Below are 24,142 nucleotides of genomic sequence, written 5' to 3' on the forward strand. Positions count from 1 at the left end.
AAGGTCTATCTCCTGAAGGAAAGGTCACAACTTCAAAAGATTTTGGAGGGAGGGAGGTGGGAGAGAGCTATATCTGACCATGAATGAAACATGGGTTTCCATGTTCAGCTCTCAGTAAAAAATGAAGAGTCCTCATATGAAGGGCCTATCAATCCACAGTCATCAACAAACATGGCAATTTCCAAATAATCAAGATCTTCCAAAAGTCTTCCCCCACCCAACAAGCAACACTTTCAATTTTTTCCAAGTAGAGCATGAACTAGCTGCCTGGTATCCATTCATCAATTTAGGCCATGCGCACCAGAACAGCACTTTGCAGGAATCAGTAATCAAAAGAGATGGTAAAAGAGAACCATTTTATTTACAGTTTTTGGAGTCGAGGGGAAAGATGATATCTATTATTGGAAGCCAAACATCTTTTAAGATATCCATAGATAAACTGCAAAATAGAAGAGGATAAAAAGACTTCCTCTAAAACACCTCTAACATTAAGCATATAGCTTGATATGGAAGAGAGTGAAAAGTCATTTCAAACTCAAAGCAAGATTCAGTTCTGGGTTTACTTTCTGATCAAAAACTTGCAGAGGTTGAAGAGTCTGTTCAAAATGCTACTCCTAAGACAATCTTCCTGGCCTTTTTTGGTCCCTCCCCTCCTTATCCACAGCAACAAATACAAGATTGTCTTCAAGGTCTTTCACAGTTCAGCTCTATCCTACCTATCCCTCTCTATTATCTTATCAGCCTTCCTCTTTGCTTGGCCAATGATAAAAGTGTCAGCCATCTGCTTGTCTATTTCTCCCACAAGAAGCTTCATCCCTTCTTCCATATTATTCCTTATGTGTAGGGCCCTATTTCCAAATTCATGGTCCATTTTGGTCAATTTCACAGTCATCGGATTTTAAAATAGTAAATTTCATGATTTCAGCTATTTAAATCTTAAATTTCACAGTTGTAATTGTAGGGGTCCTGACCCAAAAAGGAGTTGTGGGGGGAGTTGCACGGTTATTGTAGGGGAATTGTGATACTGCTACCCTTACTTCTGCACTGCTGTTGGTAACAGAGCTGCCATTAGAGCTAAGCAGCCAGAGAGCGGCACTGCTGGCCAGGAGCCCAGCTCTGAAGGCAGAGCCACCACCACCAGCGGCATAGAAGTCTGGATGGTATGGTATGGTTTGGTATTGCCACCCTTACTTCTGCACTGCTGCTGCTGGGGCTCTGCCTTCAGAGCTGGGCGCCTAGCCAACAGCTACCACTCTCTAGCTGCCCAGTTCTGAAGGCAGTGCAGAAGTAAGGGTGGCAACACCCTGACCCCCCTGCAACTCTTTTTTGGGTCAGGACCCCCAATTTGAGAAACGCTGTTTTCCCCTGTGAAATCTGCATAGTATAGGGTGAAAACACACAAGAGACCAGATTTCTCAGGAAGAGACCAAATATCATGGTCCATGATGCTTTTTTTATGGCCGTGAATTTGGTAGAACCCTACTTATGTGTAAATCACTGTCCCACAAAACACCTGCAAGACCACGACTTAACCCCCTTCATACTCACTTCTATTCAGCACTGGGTGAAGCATAGGAACATTAGGTCCATGCTTCAGGACATCAGCTCCTGAAGTCATGTACTTACACCAGAGTCTCAGCTTTTGTTGAAAAATGAACTAAGAAGTTTCTAGTCCTTCTAGTGAGGGGAAGCTTGAACACAAGACCTGAGTATAACTAATGCAGTGATGACCCCATATGTCTGCAGTAAACCTGGACCAATAGCTCAGAGAGGTTTTAACACCTAACTTGGCTGTTATCTCCAAGACCTCACGATCTTGGGGAGGGGAGGGGAGGGGAGGGAAGAGGTGCTGACACCATCCTAGGAGAGGACTCAATGTGGCAGGAGGAGAGGAATGCAGCAGTCCTGATCCATCCACCCACTCAGATACACTCTGACTGTTATGTTAAGTACTGGAGTGACCTCTCCTCTCAACTCTGTTTTTCCAGGAAGGGAGGGAACCCTTGTGGCTCCTGGGGTTGAGGTCCTGGTGTGCATAGGGCCTCTGACTGCCCTACTTTTACTGTGATGTCTATAGCATATTATTGGCTGATAGTGGTTAGGCAGGCTGTAATTTAAGACTACGGCTACTGATCTGCTTATATATCACCATTATTTAAAAAAAAAATTCTACGTCTACAAATTGTGCACACAGGCTATGGAAAAAAAAAACCACTTATATTACTGTTATCCCATTCTCCCTCCTCTCATTTGTACGTTTCACCAATCTGTCATGACTTGTCTTAAACTAGGATTGTAAGCTCTTAGGGAAAGCAACCGTCTTTTACTACATGTTTGTACTGTGCTAGGCACAATGAGTCCTTGGAGCTAGGTGAGGATAACACCAGTGAGTAGCAAACTTGTACATATACCTCCACAAAAGTGCAATTATACTACCACCCTATATCTTAAATTACTTTTATTTTGAAATCAGAGTATCCACATGGGGTGTTATACTGGCATAGTTACGGTGGTAGAATTACGCTGCTAGAGCTATGCAGTTCCCCGTGTAGACAAGTCTTAAGAGTATTTAAGATAACATGTAAAAGACTCTCTCAGTATGGTTTAATCCAGGCAATTGGACAACAAAGAACAAACCAAATTCATTAGACGAATTTGGAAGCTTCTAAACACATTGCCTATCTGAACACGCTCGGGGAGTTAAATTAATTAGTTGTCTTAAGGATCAAGATAATTTTCAACACCACAGAAAAATATGATGGACTGGACACCACAGAAAATTGTTGCATGTGACTGATTTCCCAGCAAAATTAGAGTACTTTATATGCAGTACTTCATCTTAAAAGTCTGAATGTAAATATATTTTTTGAAAATGCAGGGTTTGGCTTTCTCTTTTAAAAAAAACACAATGTATCCCTAGGCTACAGGATCCAATTTCAAAATAACATCTATTCCAAGATAACAGTTGCCTGAAAAATAAGACCCAGCCCAGTACTATTTTTAAAATATTCTTAAGTAAATACAATTGGAAAGGCACAGTAATAAAATAATTCTAAAATTACTTTTATTCAGCCAGAAAGCAGACTAGAAACTAATACATACTTTGCCTATCACATAACCACTGTGGTACTCAGGAGGCACTTGGACCTGAAGAAAAGCTTTGTGGTTGGCAACTGCAGCCAACTCCAAATTGAAATGGAACAGCATGGAAAAGAAAGAATATGGAAGTATACAAATAATAAAAAAAGAGACAGACCGACACAGGACACATGAAGAGAGAAAGAGATACAACAGAAGATGAACACACACATACGGTAAGTTTATATATAACCTTTAAGCTCAAAGAAGTTTGCAGAAATTCTAGTATAACTACAATACTACAGAGACAAGTTTGCCAGCATATGTTTTTGTTTTATCACTAACATGCTTTCAGGGAAGTCTTATATACAATCACTCGTTAGATTATTACATGAACACTGTAATTAACTACATACAACAACATATATACAATGGAGGTAAACTAGTGTATGCCTATTAAAACTTTACCGTTTGCATTTCTAGAACTCTTTACTATTAAATATATATCCTTAACTTGCATTAACATTTTTCATATTTAATATATACAGAGTATTAAAATCAGATTGTTAATTCTAAATCATTAGAAAACCACCAATTTAAGGAAAAATCAGTTTAACTATTTCCCTTCTATTATCTCTATGTTCTATTTTTATCCTCGTTATTAGCAATTTGTAAGCTTCTAGAGGACAATACGACTATAAGGAATAGCCAGTATGGATTTGTCAAGCCAAACTGACTTAATTTCTATCTTCAACAGAGTAACTAGCCTACTGGATGGAGGGAAGCCGTAGACATGCTATATTTTGATTTTAGTAAGGCTTCTGACACTGTCCCAAATGACATTCTCATAAGAGAACTAGGAAAATGCAGTCTAGATGAAATTACTATAAAGTGGGAGCACATCTGTTAGAAAGATCGCACTCACAGAGAAGTTATCAATGGTTCAATGTCAAACCGGAAACGTGTGTCTAGTAGGGTCCTGCAGGAGTCAGTCCTGGGTCTGTACTGTTCAATATTTTCATTAATGACTTGGATAATGGAGTAGAGAGTATGCTTATAAAATGTGTGGATGACACCAAGTTGGAAGGGGTTGCAAGCACTTTAGAGGGCACGATTAGAATTCAAAATGACTGACAAATTAGAGAATTGGTCTGAAATCAACAAAATGAAATTTAATAAAGATAAGCGCAAAGTACTATAGCTCAGGAAGGAAAAAATTAAATACACAATTATAAAATGGGAAATATCTGGCTAAGCAGTAGTACTACTGAAAAGCAGCTGTGGTTTATATTGGATAACAAATTGAATGCGAGTTAGTGTGATGCAGTTGCAAAAAAGGCTAATATTATTCTGGGATGTATTCACTGGTAAGAGCTGGTACAAAACCAACCATACTGGCTGGACCACTGATGCGGGGGAAGAGGGGGCAAAGGGGCAGGTTCCCCAGGGCCTGGCAATTTAAAAATGCCCAGGGCTCCTGGCCATGGCCGGAGCCCCTGGCCCTTTAAATCACCGCCAGAGTCCCGGAGCTCCTGGCCGCTGCCATAGGGCTCCAGCAATGATTTAAAGGGCCCAGGGCTCCCAGCCGCCGCTACTGCTCCAGCAACCAGAGGCCCAAGCCCTTTAAATTGCCGCCAGAGCCTGGCCTCAGCCCTGCCCTTTCTGCCCAAGGCCCTGCCCCTTCCAGGGGCCCAGAGCCGCTCCACAACCTTGCTCAGGATCCCAGTCGCCCTGCATACCAGTAAGTCTCTTACATTACTTTCACCTCTGACTGGAGATGATTGTCCCTCTCTACAGTGTGAGGCCTGAATTGGAGAATTGTGTTCAATTCTGGGCACCACACTTTAGGAAAGATGTGGACAAATTGGAAAAAAAAGTCCAGAAGAAAGCAACAAAAATTATAGAAAGTTTAGAAAACCTGACCTATGAGGAAAGGATACAAAAAACTGGGCATATTTAGTTATGCGAAGAGAAGACTGAGAAGAGACCCAATCACAAATATGTTAAAGGCTGTTATAAAGAAGACAATGATCAATTGTTCTCCATGTCCACTAAAGGTAGAACAAGAAATAATGGGTTTAATCTGAAGGAAGAAAGATTTAGATTAGATATTAAGAAAAACTTTCTAACTATAAGGGGAGTTAAACTCTGGCATAGGCTTCCAAAGGAGATTGTGGAATCCTCATCACTGGAGATTTTTAATAACAGGTTGGACAAACACCTGTCAGGGATGGTATAGGCTTATTTAGTCCTGCCTCAGCACAGAGAGCTTGATTTGATGACCTCTCAAGATCCCTTCCAGTTGGACATATCTATGATTTTGTGATTGCTTTCCAGGGTGGGCTGTATCTAACTCACCACCCCTCACTACCCACATTCAAATAAACCAAATGCGTCTCACTATCATAGAATCATAGACATGTACAACTGGAAGGGACCTCAACAGGTCATGTCGTGCAGTCCCCGACACTCAAGGAAGAACTAAGTAATAACTAGACCATTCATGACAGGTGTTTGTCTAACCTGTCTTTAAAACCAATAGTGATGGAGATTCCACAACCTCCCTAGGCAATTTGTACCATTGCTTAACCACCCTCACATTTTATTTATATGTATCATGAAGGATGGGCAGTCGGGGCCAGAACTATTCTGGAAAGCACCGTCCATCTGCCCTTTGATTCTAGAAATCTTTAAAAATGGCTTAATCCCACTTCTTCCTAGGTCCTGTGCCTTAGTTTTCATGAAATCTAGGAGAAATTTTCTGACTTTTGATTCTTTGTCCCAAAAAAAATGACAAATTTGTTACAAAATTTTTTTGTGAAAAGTCAAGGTTTTGACCAGCTCTGGTTTTCATGTTTTTCTGAAGTTGCACTCCTACAATCCACCAGTTGTGATTTGGAGAAGTTAGGAAGCCTAATAAAACACACAAGTTTATCCTTTCCCTCTAAGGATAAAATACATTATCCCCATAGACACTCTCTACAAGTCCAAGAATATATCCTCAAGCCAGCTCCCAAACCTTCATTGCTTCATGGTAACAGAGAGATGAAGATGAGACTGTTCCACAAGGCTGGATATTTGTGATTTATTTTATAAATAACTACTTTGACAGAAACAGTAGAGCTACACCATCTCTGAGTGAAATAAGCAGCGGACTGCCTTTAAGGCTACAATCAGTTCCACACAAAAAGAACGACCTAATGGAAGGGACATAGAGAATTTTGACCTTTAGTTACATGCTAGGGCAATTCTGTCTTGGGAACTGAGATCCCAATTGTAGATTGCATGCTTTAAACATCTCAGAGGGGCAGTAAATTAGCAACACAGAATTTTAATTGCTTGCTTTGGGGAAAGTCAAATAGAACAGACTCTTATCCCAATCTCAAAATATTTCATTATTGATGTTAGAAGATACATCCGCCAGTTTTCCCACCCTTACACTTTTCAAATCAGTTATTAAATCTATGTTGCAATCTTATCACTCAGCCTTACAGAGCTGCTCTGTGGTTTTCGCGTTTCAGCTATGGATCCAGGCCAAGTCCCAAATGAACTGCTGGACTATTTCCAATGTAGCATTCTCCGTTTACGTTCAACTTTCTCTCTACTCCCTCTTTCCCTGAAGCGGAATTAGTATAATGATTTACATTTTCTTTAAAGGGAAAACATTAATCATTTTTCTAGGTTTACTTATTAATTTAGAATGAAGAAACAATCACTGCAAAGGAAACATTTGACATCTAGTTTACATCTTTATGTGTTCCAACTACTGTTCTACACTGTGATTTTCTTTGCCCTTTTTATGGGATTTGAGATTTCCAGAATAAAGGGCAACACTAAAATATTAAGTCTTCAAGGGCAAGGATTCTGGACAGTGGCTCTGCACCTAGCGTACGCCACACAGGAGACTGATTTTGCACTGCCAGGAAAAAGGGATGATGTACCTAGGGACAGTTTCAGTTGCCCTCTTCCCCCAACAAAGCATAAGGGATTGCAGGCATCACTACTGCCTTAAGACTGCAGTAGCAGCTCTGTGGATTCTCCATGGCTCAGGGCAGGGATGGGAAGTAGTCTTTCCCCTACTGATCTCTACTGCCCCACAGAAAGCACAGCCAATTTGTGTTGGGGTTTCCCCAATGGAGAACAATTAAATCAGAAAACAAAATCAAAAAACAAACACCACAGCATCAACATTAATTCTAATGTAAATATTTGCCATTTAAACCTAAAGGGTTACTTAGCAGTTCACTTCATCTGATTTACATTTACATTACATTGACACTGTAATTATCCAAGGAGTGAAGTAACCCTCCTTATCCAAAAGCTTCAAATGGTAGAATATTGTAACAGTGACAAAACACAGTCTTGTCTACAGCATGCAGTTACTTCTAGAAGGGGAAAAAAACAGACTCTTGTTTATGCAGAGAGACAGTAATTTCAGCTTAGTTATAAAACTTTGATCTACTAGTGTAATTAGTTTATTTACAACATTGTCACAGTAATCTCAGATAAAACTGATCAGAGATAACAAATTAAGAATATAAATTTAAATATAATCTACTATCAAATTTCAACCAACCCATATTCTGCCCCCCCCCCCAAAAAAATAAAAAGTAGTCAAGAATACATGCTTGGAACTTAAAACTAGTAACTCTCTCTGATGGCATTTTATCAAAAAAAAAAATGCCAGTAAACACTTTTTAGTAAAAGGTGTCAGAAGTTACTACAGGCTGGATGGTGCTTTTGTGATCAGTCCTGAATGAAGGGTAGCACATAACTGCTCCATCCCAAGAGCAACCCCTAGAAGAAACTGTGACCCAATCACATTTCCTGTGCTCCTCTCTTGCTTTGGGTAGGGATGCAGTGAGTGTAGCTCTGGAAAAAGTCAGTTTATTTCTCCTCCTAGCGCCTAGCCAGCTACTTAGGCCAGCTAGAGGGTAGATGGGGTTCAGAAGCAAGGTTCCACCACCCATACCCCTTACCCTTGTTTGCAGGGAGCATATTCAGAGATAGTGGTGGGCATACTCCATAACACATCTGGAGCTAAAATGGGCCTTACCAGGCAGGCCAAGCAAATGGGTTGAGGGCCCTACATCCCTTACTCATGTTTACTTAGTCTAATCTAGCTGTATATTGGTCTACACAGCAGCTTTTTTATCTACACAGTGTGTTAAAGTTACCAAATTTAACCTGTAATTCCAATTTAAGTTTTAAAATTGTTTGTTTTCAAACAACAAAATAACAAGTACATGTCTTTATTCTTGCTCTGTAGATGCAAAATAGAATACAAGTTTTAGGTGTATGCGCAAATGGAAACAAAAAGTGATAAAGCAAGGTTTCAGCTTTGTACAAATTAAGTCAGTTCTCAACTTTAGAAAGTACACTATTAAATTGGGAATGGCCACTTTTAATGATCTGAAGTATAATAAGCTATGTAACTGCAGAAAGAGCTAAATCATCCTTTAATATGAGTCTACATATAAATATAATGCAATAGAATTAAAACATCCAAAAATATGTTTTATACTGGACTTGTTTCCTGGTCTGTTTAGTTTTAGTTGGTATTAAGAAAATGTAACACTAATAATTTTGTTGTGAGAACCAAGCTTTTGCACCCACAAGTCTTTTGTCAGAACCATGAATCTCTCTCTATGTGTTTCCTGGAATTTAAAATGCACCCTAGCATGCACTCCCCCCCACACACCCCAATAAAACTTTTTAAATGTGCTGTCTTGGTTGTCCATCTACAATATATAATAATAATTAAAATCTCTCTCAAGCTTTTTCACCAGACCTCCAGGGTCATGTAGTCAAATAAACTCTATTTTCTACATCTTCCCAATAGTCACAAAGACAAACTAATTTCTGAAAATGTCACCAACAACATGCTTTGGAGAGGAAGTCAGCATGATTTACAGTAATTTATACTGCACCTAAACAAAGTAGCCTTCTTAATTACATTATAGCAACTACTGCATGACTTGGCAAACCCACTTATGCAATACTGACGGGGTATTTTTCATGTTAGTCACTTCAAATTAAATCATTTGTGGCATCTTCATATTATGTTAAAAAAAATCAGGATTTAATACTTACTGTGTTTTTCTGAGATACCATGTCCTGGAAAACAAAGATCAAGGAAAAGTTTAGGAACATTTGTCTGGATTATTATTTTCAATAAAAATAATTTGCACAGTCTTATCAGTGTGGATGTTGCTTTACAGACTGAGTAAGTCATATTTCCTGCCTCAGTAAAGGTACAAACTAAGGGTATGTCGACACTACCTGCCGGATCGGCGGGCAGTGATCGATCCAGCAGGTATCACTTTATCGCTTCTAGTCTAGATGCGATAAATCGACCCCCGAGCACTCTCCCATCAACTCCTGTGCTCCACCGCCACAAGAGATGCAGGCAGAGTCGACGGGGGAGGGGCAGCTGTCGACTCACTATAGTGAAGATACCACAGTAAGTTGATCTAAGTATGTCAACTAAGTTGTGTAACTTAGATCAACCCCTCCCCCCAGTGTAGACCAGGCCTAAGATATACAAGAAATAGCATATCATTTCAGATGAGGGTGGCTGCCATGAGGAGAACCAAGGAAGGCTCTCTAGAAGAAGTTGTTTTCAAGGAGGGACCGTAAGGAAAGAAAAAGCATGCTCAATGGACAAGTGGAAGGAGAATACAAGATGGCTTGAGTGTAGAAAAAAGATGAAAGGAGGACTGGGAAAGGTTCTGAGTCTGAGCTGGGAGGAGAAGAGGACAATGAGACAGAATTTGGATTTGAGAAGAGACAAAAATAACGAAGAACCTCATGTTCGGTGCTCAACACGGTTAGAATGTTATGACAATAAGCAGAATTTAGCAATGGCTTTTTGCACAGCAGTGGAGTGGGAAAAAGTGAAAAGCAGAGCAGGTGAAGAGGAGGTTATAGTAATCAAGACAGGAGAAGACCAAGGCATGGAAGTAAGAAGGCATCATAGAAGGCATTGATAAGACATGATCTGGAGTATTGTATACAACTCTGATCATCATAAGAAGCCATAATAGGTCAGTCCAATGGTCCGTCTAACGCCACGATCCTGTCTTCTGACAGTGGCCAATGCCAAATGCTTCAGAGAGAATGAGGAGAACAGGGCAATTATTAAGAGAACCATCCCCTGTCATCCAGTCTCAGCTTCTGGCAGTTAGAGACTTAGGACCCCCAGAGCATGGGGTTGAATCCCTGATCATCTTGGCTAACAGCCATTGATGGACCTGCCTTCCATGAATTTATCTGAGGGCAGGTCTACACTGCAAATTTGCATCAGTGCAGCCGCACTGCTGCAGTGCTGCTGGTGAAGACACTCTAAGCCAATGGGAGAGAGCTTTCATGCTGGCTTAATAACTCCATCTCCACAAGAGGCGGTAGCTATGTTGGCTCTGTCTACATCAGGGATTAAAGTTGGTAGAACTACATTGCTTGGGATATGGATTTTCACACCTGTGAGAAACGTATACTGAAGTAAGTATGTAGTGTAGGCCTGGCCTATGTCTTTTTTGAAACCAGTTATATTTTTGTCCTTCACAACATTCCCTAGCAATGAGACAGGTTGACAGTGTTGTGTGAAGCAATACATCCTTTTCTTTGTTTTAAACCTGCTGCCTATTAATTTAATTAGGTGACCCTGGTTTCTGTGTTATGTGATGGAGTAAATAACACTTCCTTATTTACTTTCCCCTCACCAGTCATGATTTTATAGACCTCTATCATATCCCCTCCTTAGTCATCTCTTTTCCAAGCTGATGAGTCCCAGTCTTATTGATCTCTCCTCATATGGCAGCCGTTCCATACCTCTAATCATTTTGGTTGCCCTACTCTGTATCTTTTTCATTTCTAATATAACTTATTTGAGATGGGGTAACCAGAACTGCACGTAGTATTCAAGATGTGGGCATACCATGGATTTATATAGTGGCATTATGATATTTTCTGTCTTATTATCTATCCTTTTCCTAATGATTCCTAACATTGTTAGCTTTTTTGACTGCCTCTGCACACAGAATGGATGATTTCAGAGAACTCTCCACAATGACTCCAAGATCTCTTTCTTGTGTGGTAATAGCTAATTTAGTCCCATCATTTTATCTGTATAGTTGGGATTAATTTTTCCAATGTGCATTAGTCTGCATTTATCAACACTTAATTTCATCTGCCATTTTGTTGCCCAGTCACCCAGTTTTGTGAGGTCCCTTTGTAACTCTTTTCAGTCTACTTTGGACTTAACTATCTTGAGTAGTTTTGTATCATCTGCAAATTTTGCCACCTCACTGTTTACCCCTTTTTTCAGATCATTTAGGAATAAGTTGAACAGCACTAGTCCCAGTACAGACTCCTGGGGGACACTGCTATTTACCTCTCCATTCTGAAAACTGACCATTTATTCCTGCCTGTTGTTTCCTGTCTTTTAATCAGTTACAGATCCATGAGAGAATCTTCCCTTTTATCCCTTACTTTGCTTAAGAGCCTTTGGTGATAGACCTTGTTAAAGGCTTTCTGAAAATCCCAGAACACTATATTCACTGGATCACCTTTGTCCACATTTGTTGATCCTCTCAAAGAATTCTAACAGATTGGTGAGACATGATTTCCCTTTACAAATGCCATGCTGACTCTTCCTCAACAAAGTGTATTCATTTGGGTCTGGTAATGTTCTTTATAGTAGTTTCAAGAAATTTTCCTGGTACTAAGTTAGGCTTACTACCCTGTAATTTCCAGGATTGCCTCTGGAGTCTTTTAAAAAATTGGAGTCACATTAGCTAGCCTCCAGTCATCTGTTACAGAAGCTGATTTACATACCACAATTCAAGAAAGTTGAGATTAAACTAGAACAGGTGCAGAGAAGAGCTATTAGGAAGATCAGGAGAATGGAGGGCCTATCTTATCATAGGACACTGGAAGAGCTTGGCTTGTTTAGTCTCTCAAAAAAAAAAAAGTTGAGAAGGGATTATGAATGCTCTCTGTAGATACAGAAGTATCTATATGGGGGTAAATATCAGGGAGAACAAAGAGCCATTTAAGCTAAAGGACACTGTTGGAACAAGAATAGATATAAACTGGCCATGAAAAAATTCAGGCTGGAAACTAGCAGAAGGTTTCTAACCATGAGACGGGTAAGGTTCTGGGACAGTCTCCCAATAGGAGTTGTCACGCCAAACAACTTAATTAATTTTGTGTCTTATGTTTCTAATGTCCATGCTTCAGGGTTTCAGCCAGCCACTGGTAAGGGTCAGAAAGGGATTTCCCTTCCCCGCTCCAATGTATTCTGGGAGATATTTTTTTTTTAATCTCCTTCCTCTGAAGCATGAGGGATGGCAAAGACTGGAAATGGGATACTGGGGATGGAGGGCCAGGGCTCTGATATGGCATCGAGCATTCTCTTTCTCAGATGCTTGGCTGGCTCTTCTTGCTAGCATGCTCAGGGCCTAATTGATCATCATATGTGGATTCAGAAGGAATTTCGTCGATCAAATTTGCAGTGATATTTTTTTTTCTTCAATGTTCTGCAGCACATGGATGCATGACATTGGCCAGGATCATCTGCATCTCTCTCAAGTAATCATTTCCCTGCCATTACCACAGCCTTGAGCACTAGTGCAACTTGGACCCTCCGATTCTCTGCCTGTGGCAAATATTAGTCCAGTCTTCTTTCTATCTCGTTTACTTTGGTCTCATTTCCATTGCTGGGTTTAATGTGTGGGTGCTGGGTGGGGTTGGTGACCCATGACATATAGAAGGTCAGAGTAGATGGTCTAGTCGTCTCTTCTGGTCTTAAACTCTATGACTCTGCGACAAAGGTTTTAGCAGTGGGGACAGCAAAGAGACTAAAGGATGTGAAGGTAGGGATAAGAAGGTAGGGATAATCTGCTGCACAGAAGAGGATGTCTTCCTCTATTCTGCTAAAATGGACAGAAGTACCCATGAGTTATGATCTGTGTCCAGGGCAGTCTGCCCATGGCTAGCCAGAGTGCTTACAGTGTAATAACATTTATTGCCCTAATACAGGGGTAGGCAAACTATCGCACAGGTGCCGAAGGCGGCACGCAAGCTGACTTTCAGTGGCACTCACACTGCCCAGGTCCTGGCCACGAATCTGGGGGGCTCTGCATTTTAATTTAGTTTTAAATGAAGCTTCTTAAAATTTTAAAAGCCTTTTTTACTTTACATACAACAATAGTTTAGTTATATATTATAGACTTATAGAAAGAGACCGTCTAAAAATGTTAAAATGTATTACTGGCATGTGAAACCTTAAATTAGAGTGAATAAATAAAGACTCGACACAGCACTTCTGAAAGGTTGCCGATCCCTGACCTAGTATAAAATTAAATGACAAGCTTATAAAAAGCTTTTGTGATGACATGTTTCTTATCTTCACCCCACAGCAACAGCAGATGAATTTTTGAGTGTGTGTGTGCATACAGTTTCACCCACTCAGCCTCTAGAAACTACAAAGCAAACCTATAGTAATGGAGATGAGTACGCTGACTAATAATAAAACTATGTTCAAATATTGGCCTAAATCAAATGAAATGTGTCATTATTAAACAAAAATCCTAAAATCTTTTTACAGCATACTTAACAATAGTCAAGAGAAAGAAACAAACCTTACTTGTGACTGAGCTAATGAAAATCAGAACTACACACTTGTTTCCATGTCAAGCAGTTTGAAGAAAAACAATTACCATATTATAGGCCTATAAACATGCCTGCATGTCATTTTAGAAACACAAATACTCCCATTTTGTTAAGTAGTCAATGCACAGGGGTAAAGCTTCCAAGATGCACAAGTGTTTGCAGGATGAGATTCTACATTTGCAACATCTGTATTAAAATTGATTTTGAAGTGAAGACCTTACCTTAAGTGACAGCGCAGTGTCAGCATCGATATCATGGTAGAGTATAACATTATTGGCCATGTCAAAGCTTTCACGCACTCCAAGGTGGTAGAAGAGTGATGGCTGTCTGGAAACATCACTCATATCCACTACTGCAACATCTGTAACAAGGGGCGGGGGGAAAACAGCTAAAAACAAAACCAAAACTCACTTCCAAGCTGATTCTTATTTTACAGAATTTAAAATAAAGAAAAATGGAATTAAATTTGGGCAACAGACAAAATCCATACATTCAATAAGGCATTTGGTCTATTTAAAAATAAGTTTTCCCATCAGCCAGGGAAGAGACAGACACATACACGCGCAGTAAATAAAATAACAAATGGCTAAAGTGTTATCACCATCAGTTACTACTATTGCCAGAAAGGAGAATGCTGTATCTGAGGGAAAGCAAGTCCCATTTGCCTACCCCTATGCCATTACAGCAAGAGATCTCAAGGGCCCGCTTTGGCAAACCACACCAGCCAGCCACCAGGTCAGTAGCCAATTCATATTAATGCACAAGTGACCCAAATCATGTACCAAGACACTGAGGCACCTCCTGAGACCAACTCCTTTCATCATTCCTTAGTTGTTCACTTCCTTCAAAAATCATAGGGGCTGTAGGGAGAGGAATCCTCTGTCCCCACAACCGAAACCAGACTGGGTGCCTCCCAGCCACATCTTGGTGTACTTTCCAATCAATTCAACTGGTCCTCTCAAAGCTTCCACAGAGTTCCCAGTTTGCTGAAGAATTCAATATCAGAATGTCACAGGCTATATGTCTGTACTGCAGCTGGGAGGCATAATTCCCAACTCAGGTAGATGAACACACACTAGCTATGCTTGAGCTAGCAAGCTAAAACTAGCTGTGTGACTGCAGTGATATGGGTGGCAGCTCAGGCTGGCCATTAGAGTATAATCCCATCTGAGATCTTAGGTATGCACTCCAGGTGGCTCGCCTGAACTGCTGTCCATCCCACTGCGGCCATGCTGCTATTTTTAGCACACAGCTCGAGCATACCTAGCATGTGTACACCTACCTGAGCTGGGAATTACACCTCCTGGCTGCAGTACAGACATACCCATAGAAACCAAAAGGGCTAGATGTAGAGTACACGGTGCTTTGAATACACATTAAAATCTACATTTTTTTTCCTTATAATAATTCAGCACCACATTTAAGAAATGTAAGTGGTATATAACTAAGGGAAATTTAGAGAATTTGATTATGGATCTGCATACTAACATTCAGAAAAAGAAGTCTAAAAACTCGAGAAATGTGGGTTTTGTGCCTGTGTAAATTGTTTTTGTGGAAACATAATGCGGTGAAATCAAAATCACCTTCTTGATGAGAGAATTTAGACAATGTGTGCAGGTAGGACATAGATACTGCATTTAGCAATATGCATTGTTGATGAACCATAATATAATTTATTGAAACAAAGTTGTATTTTTCAAATTCATAATGCATCACCAAGCAAATAATATAGTCTACAACTGAAATTTATTTTCTTTGCCTGCATGTTAAATGGTGATGTATGAAGCAGCAAGAACATAATTTAATCCATTAAACTGATAATTTGATAATAAAAGCAGAGGCAAACACCTGCTTTTCAGGCAGACATTATTCATCCCTGTATATTCATTATTACTATTTTCAATAGGCAGAGAAGGTTTTTTTGTTCAGTGTGAAAAGAAATTTTCACAATATTTTTAAACATCATTTAAAAGAGCTTCTTTCTCCCAGCTCCAAAAACAGAGTTGCTTTTCCTAAGAGATTTCTAGCAAGTAAATCGAACACATAATTATATATGTTAAATGCAGTCAATTAAGCCACGTTAAAACAATAACTAGTGCCCTACCAAATTCACAGTAATGAAAAACACATCACGGACTGTGAAATCTGGTCTTTTGTATACTTTCAGCCTATACTATATAGATTGCATTGCTCAAACTGGGGGTCCTGACCCAAAAGGGAGTCACAGGAAGGTCACAAGGTTGGTCACACTATTGCTGCCCTTACTTCTGTGCTGATTTCAGAGCTGGGAGGCACACCATACCATGCTACCCTTACTTCTGCGCTGCTGCTGATAGCGGCTCTGCCTTCACTTTCCAGAGTGAGAGTACTGAAGGCAGTGCTGCCACCGGCAGTAGCACAAAAGTAAGAGTAGCAGTATCGCAACCCCCCTACAATAACCTTGCAGACCCCCCCACTACACTCCTTTTTGGGTCAGTATCCTTACGATTACAACATCATGAAATTTCATATTTAAATTGCTGAAAACATGAAAATTACCATTTTAAAAGTCCTATAACCGTGAAATTGACCAAAATGGACTGTGAATTTGGTAGGGCCCTAATAATAACACAAGCTAGCTTAACAAAAGAGTAAGGAGATTCAGAGTTGGGTTCTACTATGCACAAGTATTCCTGGTTCTCTCCAATTGGGTGCTTTAAACATAGAGCACCAATACTACAGAATACCACAGTAAGTTAAAGGGCCTGATTCTCACCTCACTTAAAAATCAGGAGTTATTTCACTGACTCAATCAGCACAGCTTAGGCATGGGATCCTTAACTGTCCATTTGGGCAGGTATAAGGTCCTTTTCTGCCACTCTAGTAGTATAATGGGACATTAGGTTCTGATCAAAAGAAGTTGAATTGGTGTAGAACTGGTGCAAGATCAAAATCATATGCAAATATTTTCTGCATTATTTCTGTATTTCCTGGTTGTCATTTCATCTGAAATTTTCTTCATCCTGCCAACTGAAAACGTTACCTCCTCTTTTTCAATTGGTTTTAAAGGTGCATACTAGAGTAGAAGTGTAGCTGAGCATCCTGATGGTACGGCACTGAGCATGAATCTTGCATTACTTCAATTCCTTTGCTCTTTTAGTGTTTGCACTGGTGTGAAAAAATACACTTGGGAACCTTAACTCTAAGATAATGACTTTTTTGTGTAGGAGAAAAGAGAATAAAGGAGAATTATTAAGGAGAACAAAATTAACAGGACAGTGACAGCAGCATCACAAGAAAAGGCAGAAAGGAGAATAAGATTTCCCCATCCTCCTCCTTTTAAAAATAATTGTTTTTAGTATCGGTACCTTGACTTCATGTGATCTCATGGCAGCCATGACAGAGAAATACAAAGAGCCCCTGGAATTGAATGGGCACGATATAGAAGAAGAGTGGGAGCCAAGGAGGAAACTGAAAGCAGAGTTACTAATGGTGAAACAGAAAGAAACTTCAGGACTGGCTTCTTGACATGGTTAGGACCTAGACTAGAACAGCTAGGAGACATCCCATTCCCTGGAGCACTCTAAGCATCCTCTCCAAGGGTACACTGAGGGACTGGGAATGGAAAGGAAAGCTTTATTTATGCACTAGCTGTGTTAATTCAGGACAGAAGTGTGACTTTTGAGTCCAGTGGGTCACAGAACTAGTAGTAAAAGGTTGGGGCAAAACATGGCAGCAACAAATACTCAACATGATGTGGTTAAATCTCAGTTCTCTTCCTTTGCTGAGAAAGGAGGAAAGCCCAGAGGCTCTTGCCAACTGACTGGTGTTGCTGCTGCTGATACCAATGAGTGTCAATGGTCACCTATACTGGCTTTTAATGTATTTTGTTATCCCATTACTGACAAGGGCACAGTCATCTTTTTGCTGCATGTAGCTTTGTGGGTGGCTCACTAAACTCTGCTGATGGTTAACCCAGCACCTCCAGAAGTACACTCACCCCAACTGCCATATCCCACCCTACAGTAATGCTAATATTCATAACCCTGCAGATATCCTTAGAGTGACAAAGGAACCTTGCACTTGAATTGAAGATCTAGCATTATTGCAAAAAAGCAAGGATTACCTTACTTACAGCTGTCCTGAGATCCACAGGGACATCTCACAGTTCTAGTGACATCTACACAAATGATGATCAAATGCATCTGCAGTTCTTATCTGGCTCATATCCTCCATGGCAGAACAGTTTGTACACCAAATGTGCTGCCATGGTCTCTCTGTTCAAACTTAGGTTCAGCCTCCTTTATCATAGGCGTGTGCTTCAAAACCTGGAGCAGGAGTTCCCACCGTCACACACTACGCTCTGGGTGGTGCAACCTAGTGATCGGAGCAAAGTCAGAGGGCAGAACAAGAGGCATGGTCAGAAGACAAGACAGTGGTCAGAGCCAGGCGTTAGAATTGTGGGGGCAGTCAGAGGCAGGCGGGTACTATGGCTGGAGCAGAGCAGGCAAAGGTCAAAACAAGGGCCAGACAGGAAGAAGGTTTGGCAGAGCTGTGGGCATGGAATGCACTGAGCAGTCACAGTGCTGCTGCTGCTGCTACAGGTCATAAGCAGTTGGCTTTTCTGCATCACTTAGTGAAGGTTTACTTGGCTCACCCAAGCTCATTGGATTGCTAGACGACCAAGCCCAGAGGCAGCTGAGTTCCTGACACTTGTAAACTAATGGTGACATTGTCAGGGTCTGTTAAAGAGGGTGGACTGTATCTTAGAGTCCCTCTCATACCAAAAAACACACACACACGAAGGCATCTGATAAAGTTATCTAATAACTGTTAATAATAAAGTTCTCAAAGATTTGAAGTACTGCCTGATCTATGTTTTCTTAAAAAAACTTGATACAGAGGATATAAAATTGCTCATTTACAGTTCCACTGAAAGCTTTTAAAAAACATACTACAAAAAGATATACACAGTGTATTCACTGTGTGTGGGGGAGTCACTTAATTAAAATGACAGCAGACACACCAAAATATTCTATTTTAGAAGCAATGCTACTCAGATGGCATTTGTTTCTCGAGCAGCCGCAATCACCTTCATTACTATCAAAGAATCCACCCCGACACATCCGTGCTTTCTCATTTCTTCTGAAGTATAAAAGATATTTTTAGCTGCCCCGTTATATCATGGCTAGAGAGGGAAATAGTTTCTTTCTGAAAATGATTTCTGTGACTAGAAAATTTCAAAGTGGATTTCAGCTCTTTCTTAAAAGAAGGGTGGAAATACATTTTAAAACTTTTCTTCATTGTGTCAACCATTGTATGTACACATATAGTTTATACTGAATTAAGGTAATTCATCACTATTAATAAATTGTACAATACTTTAGCTCTGATTAGGTCTTTGTGTTATTATAAAGCATTGTATGTACAGTTTGTTATATTACAGTTCCATACCAGCACACCTTAGAGACTGGATAGGCCAGAGATAAAGAACTGGGACAACTGAAACAAGAAGGAGAACATTGCCTTTGATGAAGAAAAGAATTTGAAGTTACTTTATGACGCTGCATGGAATACATTAATATACAAGTTTAAATGATGGAATTTAATTCTCCATCCTAAACACATCTTACAGGAACATATAATTTCATGAAATTATAAGTGACCTGAGTGGGAACTGGCTTACCCTATAAATCTTTATGTGACAGTGGTATGATTCATGGCACTATTAGTGGAATCTAAAATAAAATCAAGAGCTTTCACATCAAGATTCTATATTTCTAAGAAAGAGGAAAGTAGTAAAGGAAGAGAAATTGCCACTGCAAAATAGCCCACAAATGTGCAGCATTTACCCTACCAGCCAAATGCGGCCTATGAGGACTAATTCAAAGTGCTAGTCTGAAAACAAGCAGGGTAGTCACGCTGGTACCATAGTACCTTCAATAATCCTCCCACTTGAGGACAACTCATAATTGAGTAGGTCTATGGCGTGCAAGACTTTGGATGGAGCTGTGGATTCAACTATTCTGCACTCTGGGAAATTTTCATTTACTTCAGGGACAAAAACTTATTATTTGCAATTTAGATCCATGTCTTCCATGGCTAGTGCAAATGAATGACGGGGCATTAAATCCATTGGAGGGAACTGTCAAAGCCTCTTTTCAGAACAGGAAGAGGTAATGTATCCCTTACAGAAGCAACCGTTAACACCAATTCTCAATAAACCACTGTTTGATGCTGATAATCTCACTAACTTTTGACCTACTTTGGCCTTTTTTTTTTTTTTTTTTTTTTTTGCTGAAAAATATTGAAATTCTCTTAATGAAACAAGGCTAGCAATACCAGAAATGAAGTGACTACATCCTGGCTTTAACAATTCCAAAAGGACAACCTGCCAACTGGGCATTGCCAGAGCACAATGCTCCAGCCATGCCGGCTCCTGACTCCAGCCTTCCCATTACCTTGAGTTTTGGGAGAGATGTAGCACAGGTGACAATTACAAGTAATGATAACTGCGGCTAAGGCACTAGTTTTCTGTATAGTTGTTATCCCCATGCATAACTAGTACTTGTAATTATATACCTTACATCTGATTCTGACCACCAACAGTAGTGCCAATTCTCATGATTGTGTTGTAAATCTCACAATATTTGGTGCTTTTCTTAAATCCCCAGCTCTTGCAGTCATGTTATTTCATGAGAATCTCGGCTTTTTTTTTTTTTTTTAAGTAAGATTCTGTAGAAAAATAAGATTGAAAATGTGACCTGAGTATATGCTAAATGACAGGATGGATAAACATCAATTTAAAAGAAAAATCAGATTTTTTAAAAACTTAAACACAGGTTTGTTGAGATTTTTTAAATAAACCTATTTCACAAAAATTTGAAACTGACAATCTATGTTAAGACCTAAGTTTAACAATCTAGTATCAGAGGGGTAGCCATGTTAGCCTGGATCTGTAAAAAGCGAAAAAGAGTGTCTTGTGGCACCTATAGACCAACAGACGTATTGGAGCATAAGCTTTCGTGGGTGACGAAGCGAGTATTTACCCATGAAAGTTTATGGTCCAATATGTCTGTTTGTCTATAGGGTGCCACAGGACTCTTCGTCGCTCTTAACAATCTAGTACATCATTTAAATTAAATACAAAAACAACATCATCAAGTGGTGCCAGGGCTGACTCCAGGTTTTCTGCCGCCCTAAGTGGCAAAAAAGAGGCACAGCAATGCAATCGCGCCACTCCACTCTTCAGTGGCAATTCAGCAGCAGGTCCTTCTTTTCGACAGGGACTAAGGGACCTGCCGCCGCCGAAGACCGGGACGTGCCGCCCCAGTAGCAATTGGAATGCCGCCCCTTGATATTGGCCGCCCCAAGCACCTGCTTCCTTAGCTGGTGCCTGGAGCCGGCCCTGAGTGGTGCATATTTGCTGCCAAGTGTTAAAAAAGTCAGACTGTGCAGCACCCCAGGCTTGGCAGGGGCTGCAGCCAGAGCTGTGCGCCCCCTTGCGGTTTCCCAGGGCTATGTGTCCCTTCTTCCTCCACCCCAGCCCCTGCTGTGGCCAGGGCTTGGTGGGGGTTGCAATCAGGGCCGCACATCTCTGTCTCGCAGCTAGGCCAGCTCTAGGGTGAGAGCTGTGTGCCCCTCATGGCTGTTCCCCTCACTGCAGCAACTGAAGTCAGGGCTGTGCGCCGCCACTCCCCCCCCCCCATGGCATCAGGACATGGCCTGTCAGTATCCCCCTCCTCCCCATCCCCCCATGGGACTCCATTCCTCGCCCCTACCCTGCCCTGCCCCCCAGTTATTTTTAGTAAAGTCATGGACAGGTCATGGACTCTGTGAATTTTTGTTTATTGCCTGTGACTTGTTCATAACTTCATTAAAAATAACCGTGATAAAATCTTAGCCTTAGATATGATGTATCCTCCTGGTTAGCAAAAATAATTACTACATTTAATGTAAAGGCTACATTTAGTTGCAAATCAACATGTGTTAATGGTTACTAAGCAATGAAAATCAGCCTGGCTTTAGGGAAATAACTGAAAAATACAAACACAAAATACATTTAAAAATCTATTATTTAAATCAAGGTTTCCTACTTGCTGATTTTAATCATGATTAAAATCAATCCACCCTGCTAAGGGACCAAAAGCCTAAAAGCCAAATAATAATCTAAAATGTATTTTTTAACCAAGATTTTTAGGCCAACGTGGTGATTGTTTGGGGCCTGATTCCTGATTTTTGAATGCTTTAGTTTAGCAATACCATTCTATGTAATTGATCATTTCACTGAGTTACTCCTAACCTGTCAAATTAGAATCAAATCACACACGAGACAAATACAACAAACAAGGCACTCATATTTTGTTTTGTGATATACGTCTTCTGTATGAATTTTAGTCATGTGGTGTAGCAAAAGCATGCAATGTTGGCCTACTTTGAGGCCAATGGACTAATTGTTTACGACTTGATCATAGTCTCAATAAGTTAAAAAAAAGGTTACTATATGTTTGTATAAAATATTAAAATGAATTAATTTGTAAAATAATCTACACACACAGTACATCAAAACAGTTTGAGGGTGAGCTGTTCTCACAAATTGCAATCAAAACAATCAAATATTTGGCTGGAAAAGCAATGCTCTCTCACCAACCCCAGTGATGGAAAATGGAGTTTGATCTTCAGTTCCAGTCTCTCACTTGCCAGGTCATCAAGGGTACGTCTACACTGCAACTGTGAGTGAGCCTCCCAACCTGGGTACACAGACTCATGCTAGCACGACCTGAACTAGCATACTAAAAATAGCTGTGTGGATACTGAGGCTCTGGTGGGGACACTGGCTAGCAACCAGAGCTCAAGTCTACCTGACCGCCTAGGCTTGAGTTGGATGGTTAGCCCAAGTCTCAATCATGCATCAAAGTCATGAAATGGGCTACAAATACAGTATTTAAAAAAAAAAAAGATATTCAGAAGTTTAATATATGGAGGGGGGGCACTGAGATGCTCCTCGCCTGGGGAGCCATTTGATCTAGAGTCAGCCCTGAATTGGTCTCACTGTGCTGCCTTCCTGCTGCTGGTCTTTCTTCTGCACTGGCAAGAGCCTTCTGTCAGTGCGCTGCTTTTTGTGCTTTTTCCTCAGCACCAGAGATGGTGAATGGTGCCAGGAAGAGCTCGGTGCCAGAGGAGCACTTTTCACCAACACTGAAGTACTTGGTGCCAAATTGGAACGGCTCAGCTCTGAGGCTGGTCTGAGGGCGCCTTCCATGAGGATAGCCTTCAGCCTAATGTTTCTGTCTTTTTCAGTCCGGGGTCTGAAGTCCCAACAGATCTGGCACTTGTCCGTCACATGAGTTTCCCCCAGGCACTTCAAACAGCTGGAATGCAGGTCACTCACGGGCAAGGGTTTGCCACAGGAGGCATAAGATTTGAATATCTGAAGCCCCGGAACTGGGGTAAGTCCAGCCCCAGGGGTGGAGGAGTCCCTCGATAACAGAAACTATCTATTTATACTAAGCATGCACACTAATACTAATTACAGAAGCTATATACACTAAACTATGGTAAGGAAGAACAAAGAGCTAGAATTTAAAAACCACTGGGAAGAAAACCTTGCCAAGGCAAGAAGAAACTCAGAGTGTGTGTGCCCAGCAGTGCCCCTTATACCGGCACATGAGTGTGCACCTCCAGAGGACACCAGAGCTGGGCCATTGAATATCACTAAGGGAAAAATCTCCGGCAACGGTGCACACACATCTAACATGGAATGGATATGAACAGAGAAGAACTTGCCTCTTTAGAAAAGCCTTTCCATCATAACACTCATATCACTTGACACACCTTCTAACTATAAGCCCCTACCAAAACAAACAAACAAACAAACAAGGAAATTAATATTTTAAACATGACAGCCATGCCCCAATGAGTGTTTTGTTTTGATCACAAGAAGGTGTGTGACATTTCTCCCATGAATTCCACTAGAGACTTCAGTGTTGCTATTTGATGTTATGTGGAAAGCATTCAGTTATTACAAAGATAGGTAGCAGTATAAAATGCTTTAATAAATTTCTGTGTAACTAATCTAAGTAATCTTTTCACTTACCTATTTTCCACTTTTTTAAAAGAAATTTTAAAACAAAAGAGAGCGTAAATCCTAAAGTTATCTATATAGCAACTAAAAAAACTAATATGCTACTACATTTTTAATTTAATAATTTTTTCTAGTACTTAAAGTTAAGAGAAAATTTTAGAATATTATAAATTATTTTCCTGGAAAATATATTCTGATGACACTGGTCATACTTGCACTACATCAGACCTACTATAACACTAAAATAAGCACTTTGAATAGAAAAATTATGATAGTTACAATGAAAAGATTCATAAGTCCTCAAAAAGTAGTACAATGGAATGAGGT

At 40.3% G+C, this 24,142-nt stretch overlaps 1 protein-coding gene across 4 annotated transcripts in view; it reads right to left on the bottom strand.

Moving 5' to 3' along the window:
* MAP3K15 (mitogen-activated protein kinase kinase kinase 15) overlaps positions 1 to 24,142 on the bottom strand; it is a 177,432-nt gene that overhangs the window by 103,314 nt on the left and 49,976 nt on the right. For 2 of the 4 annotated variants that reach the window (XM_030574378.1, XM_030574360.1), the window contains 3 exons: positions 13,974 to 14,113; positions 9,172 to 9,195; positions 3,103 to 3,183 (listed from right to left, as the gene is read on the bottom strand). The exons of 1 other annotated variant lie outside the window; for it this stretch is intronic. In XM_030574378.1, coding sequence (XP_030430238.1) covers positions 3,103 to 3,183; positions 9,172 to 9,195; positions 13,974 to 14,113 — 245 coding nt within the window. The remainder of the gene's footprint in view (positions 1 to 3,102; positions 3,184 to 9,171; positions 9,196 to 13,973; positions 14,114 to 24,142) is intronic. One more of the 4 variants, XM_030574386.1, reaches the window with a different exon arrangement.

This window comes from Gopherus evgoodei, chromosome 1 (assembly GCF_007399415.2).
Source record: "Gopherus evgoodei ecotype Sinaloan lineage chromosome 1, rGopEvg1_v1.p, whole genome shotgun sequence".
In the NCBI taxonomy this organism is placed as follows: Eukaryota; Metazoa; Chordata; order Testudines; family Testudinidae; genus Gopherus; species Gopherus evgoodei.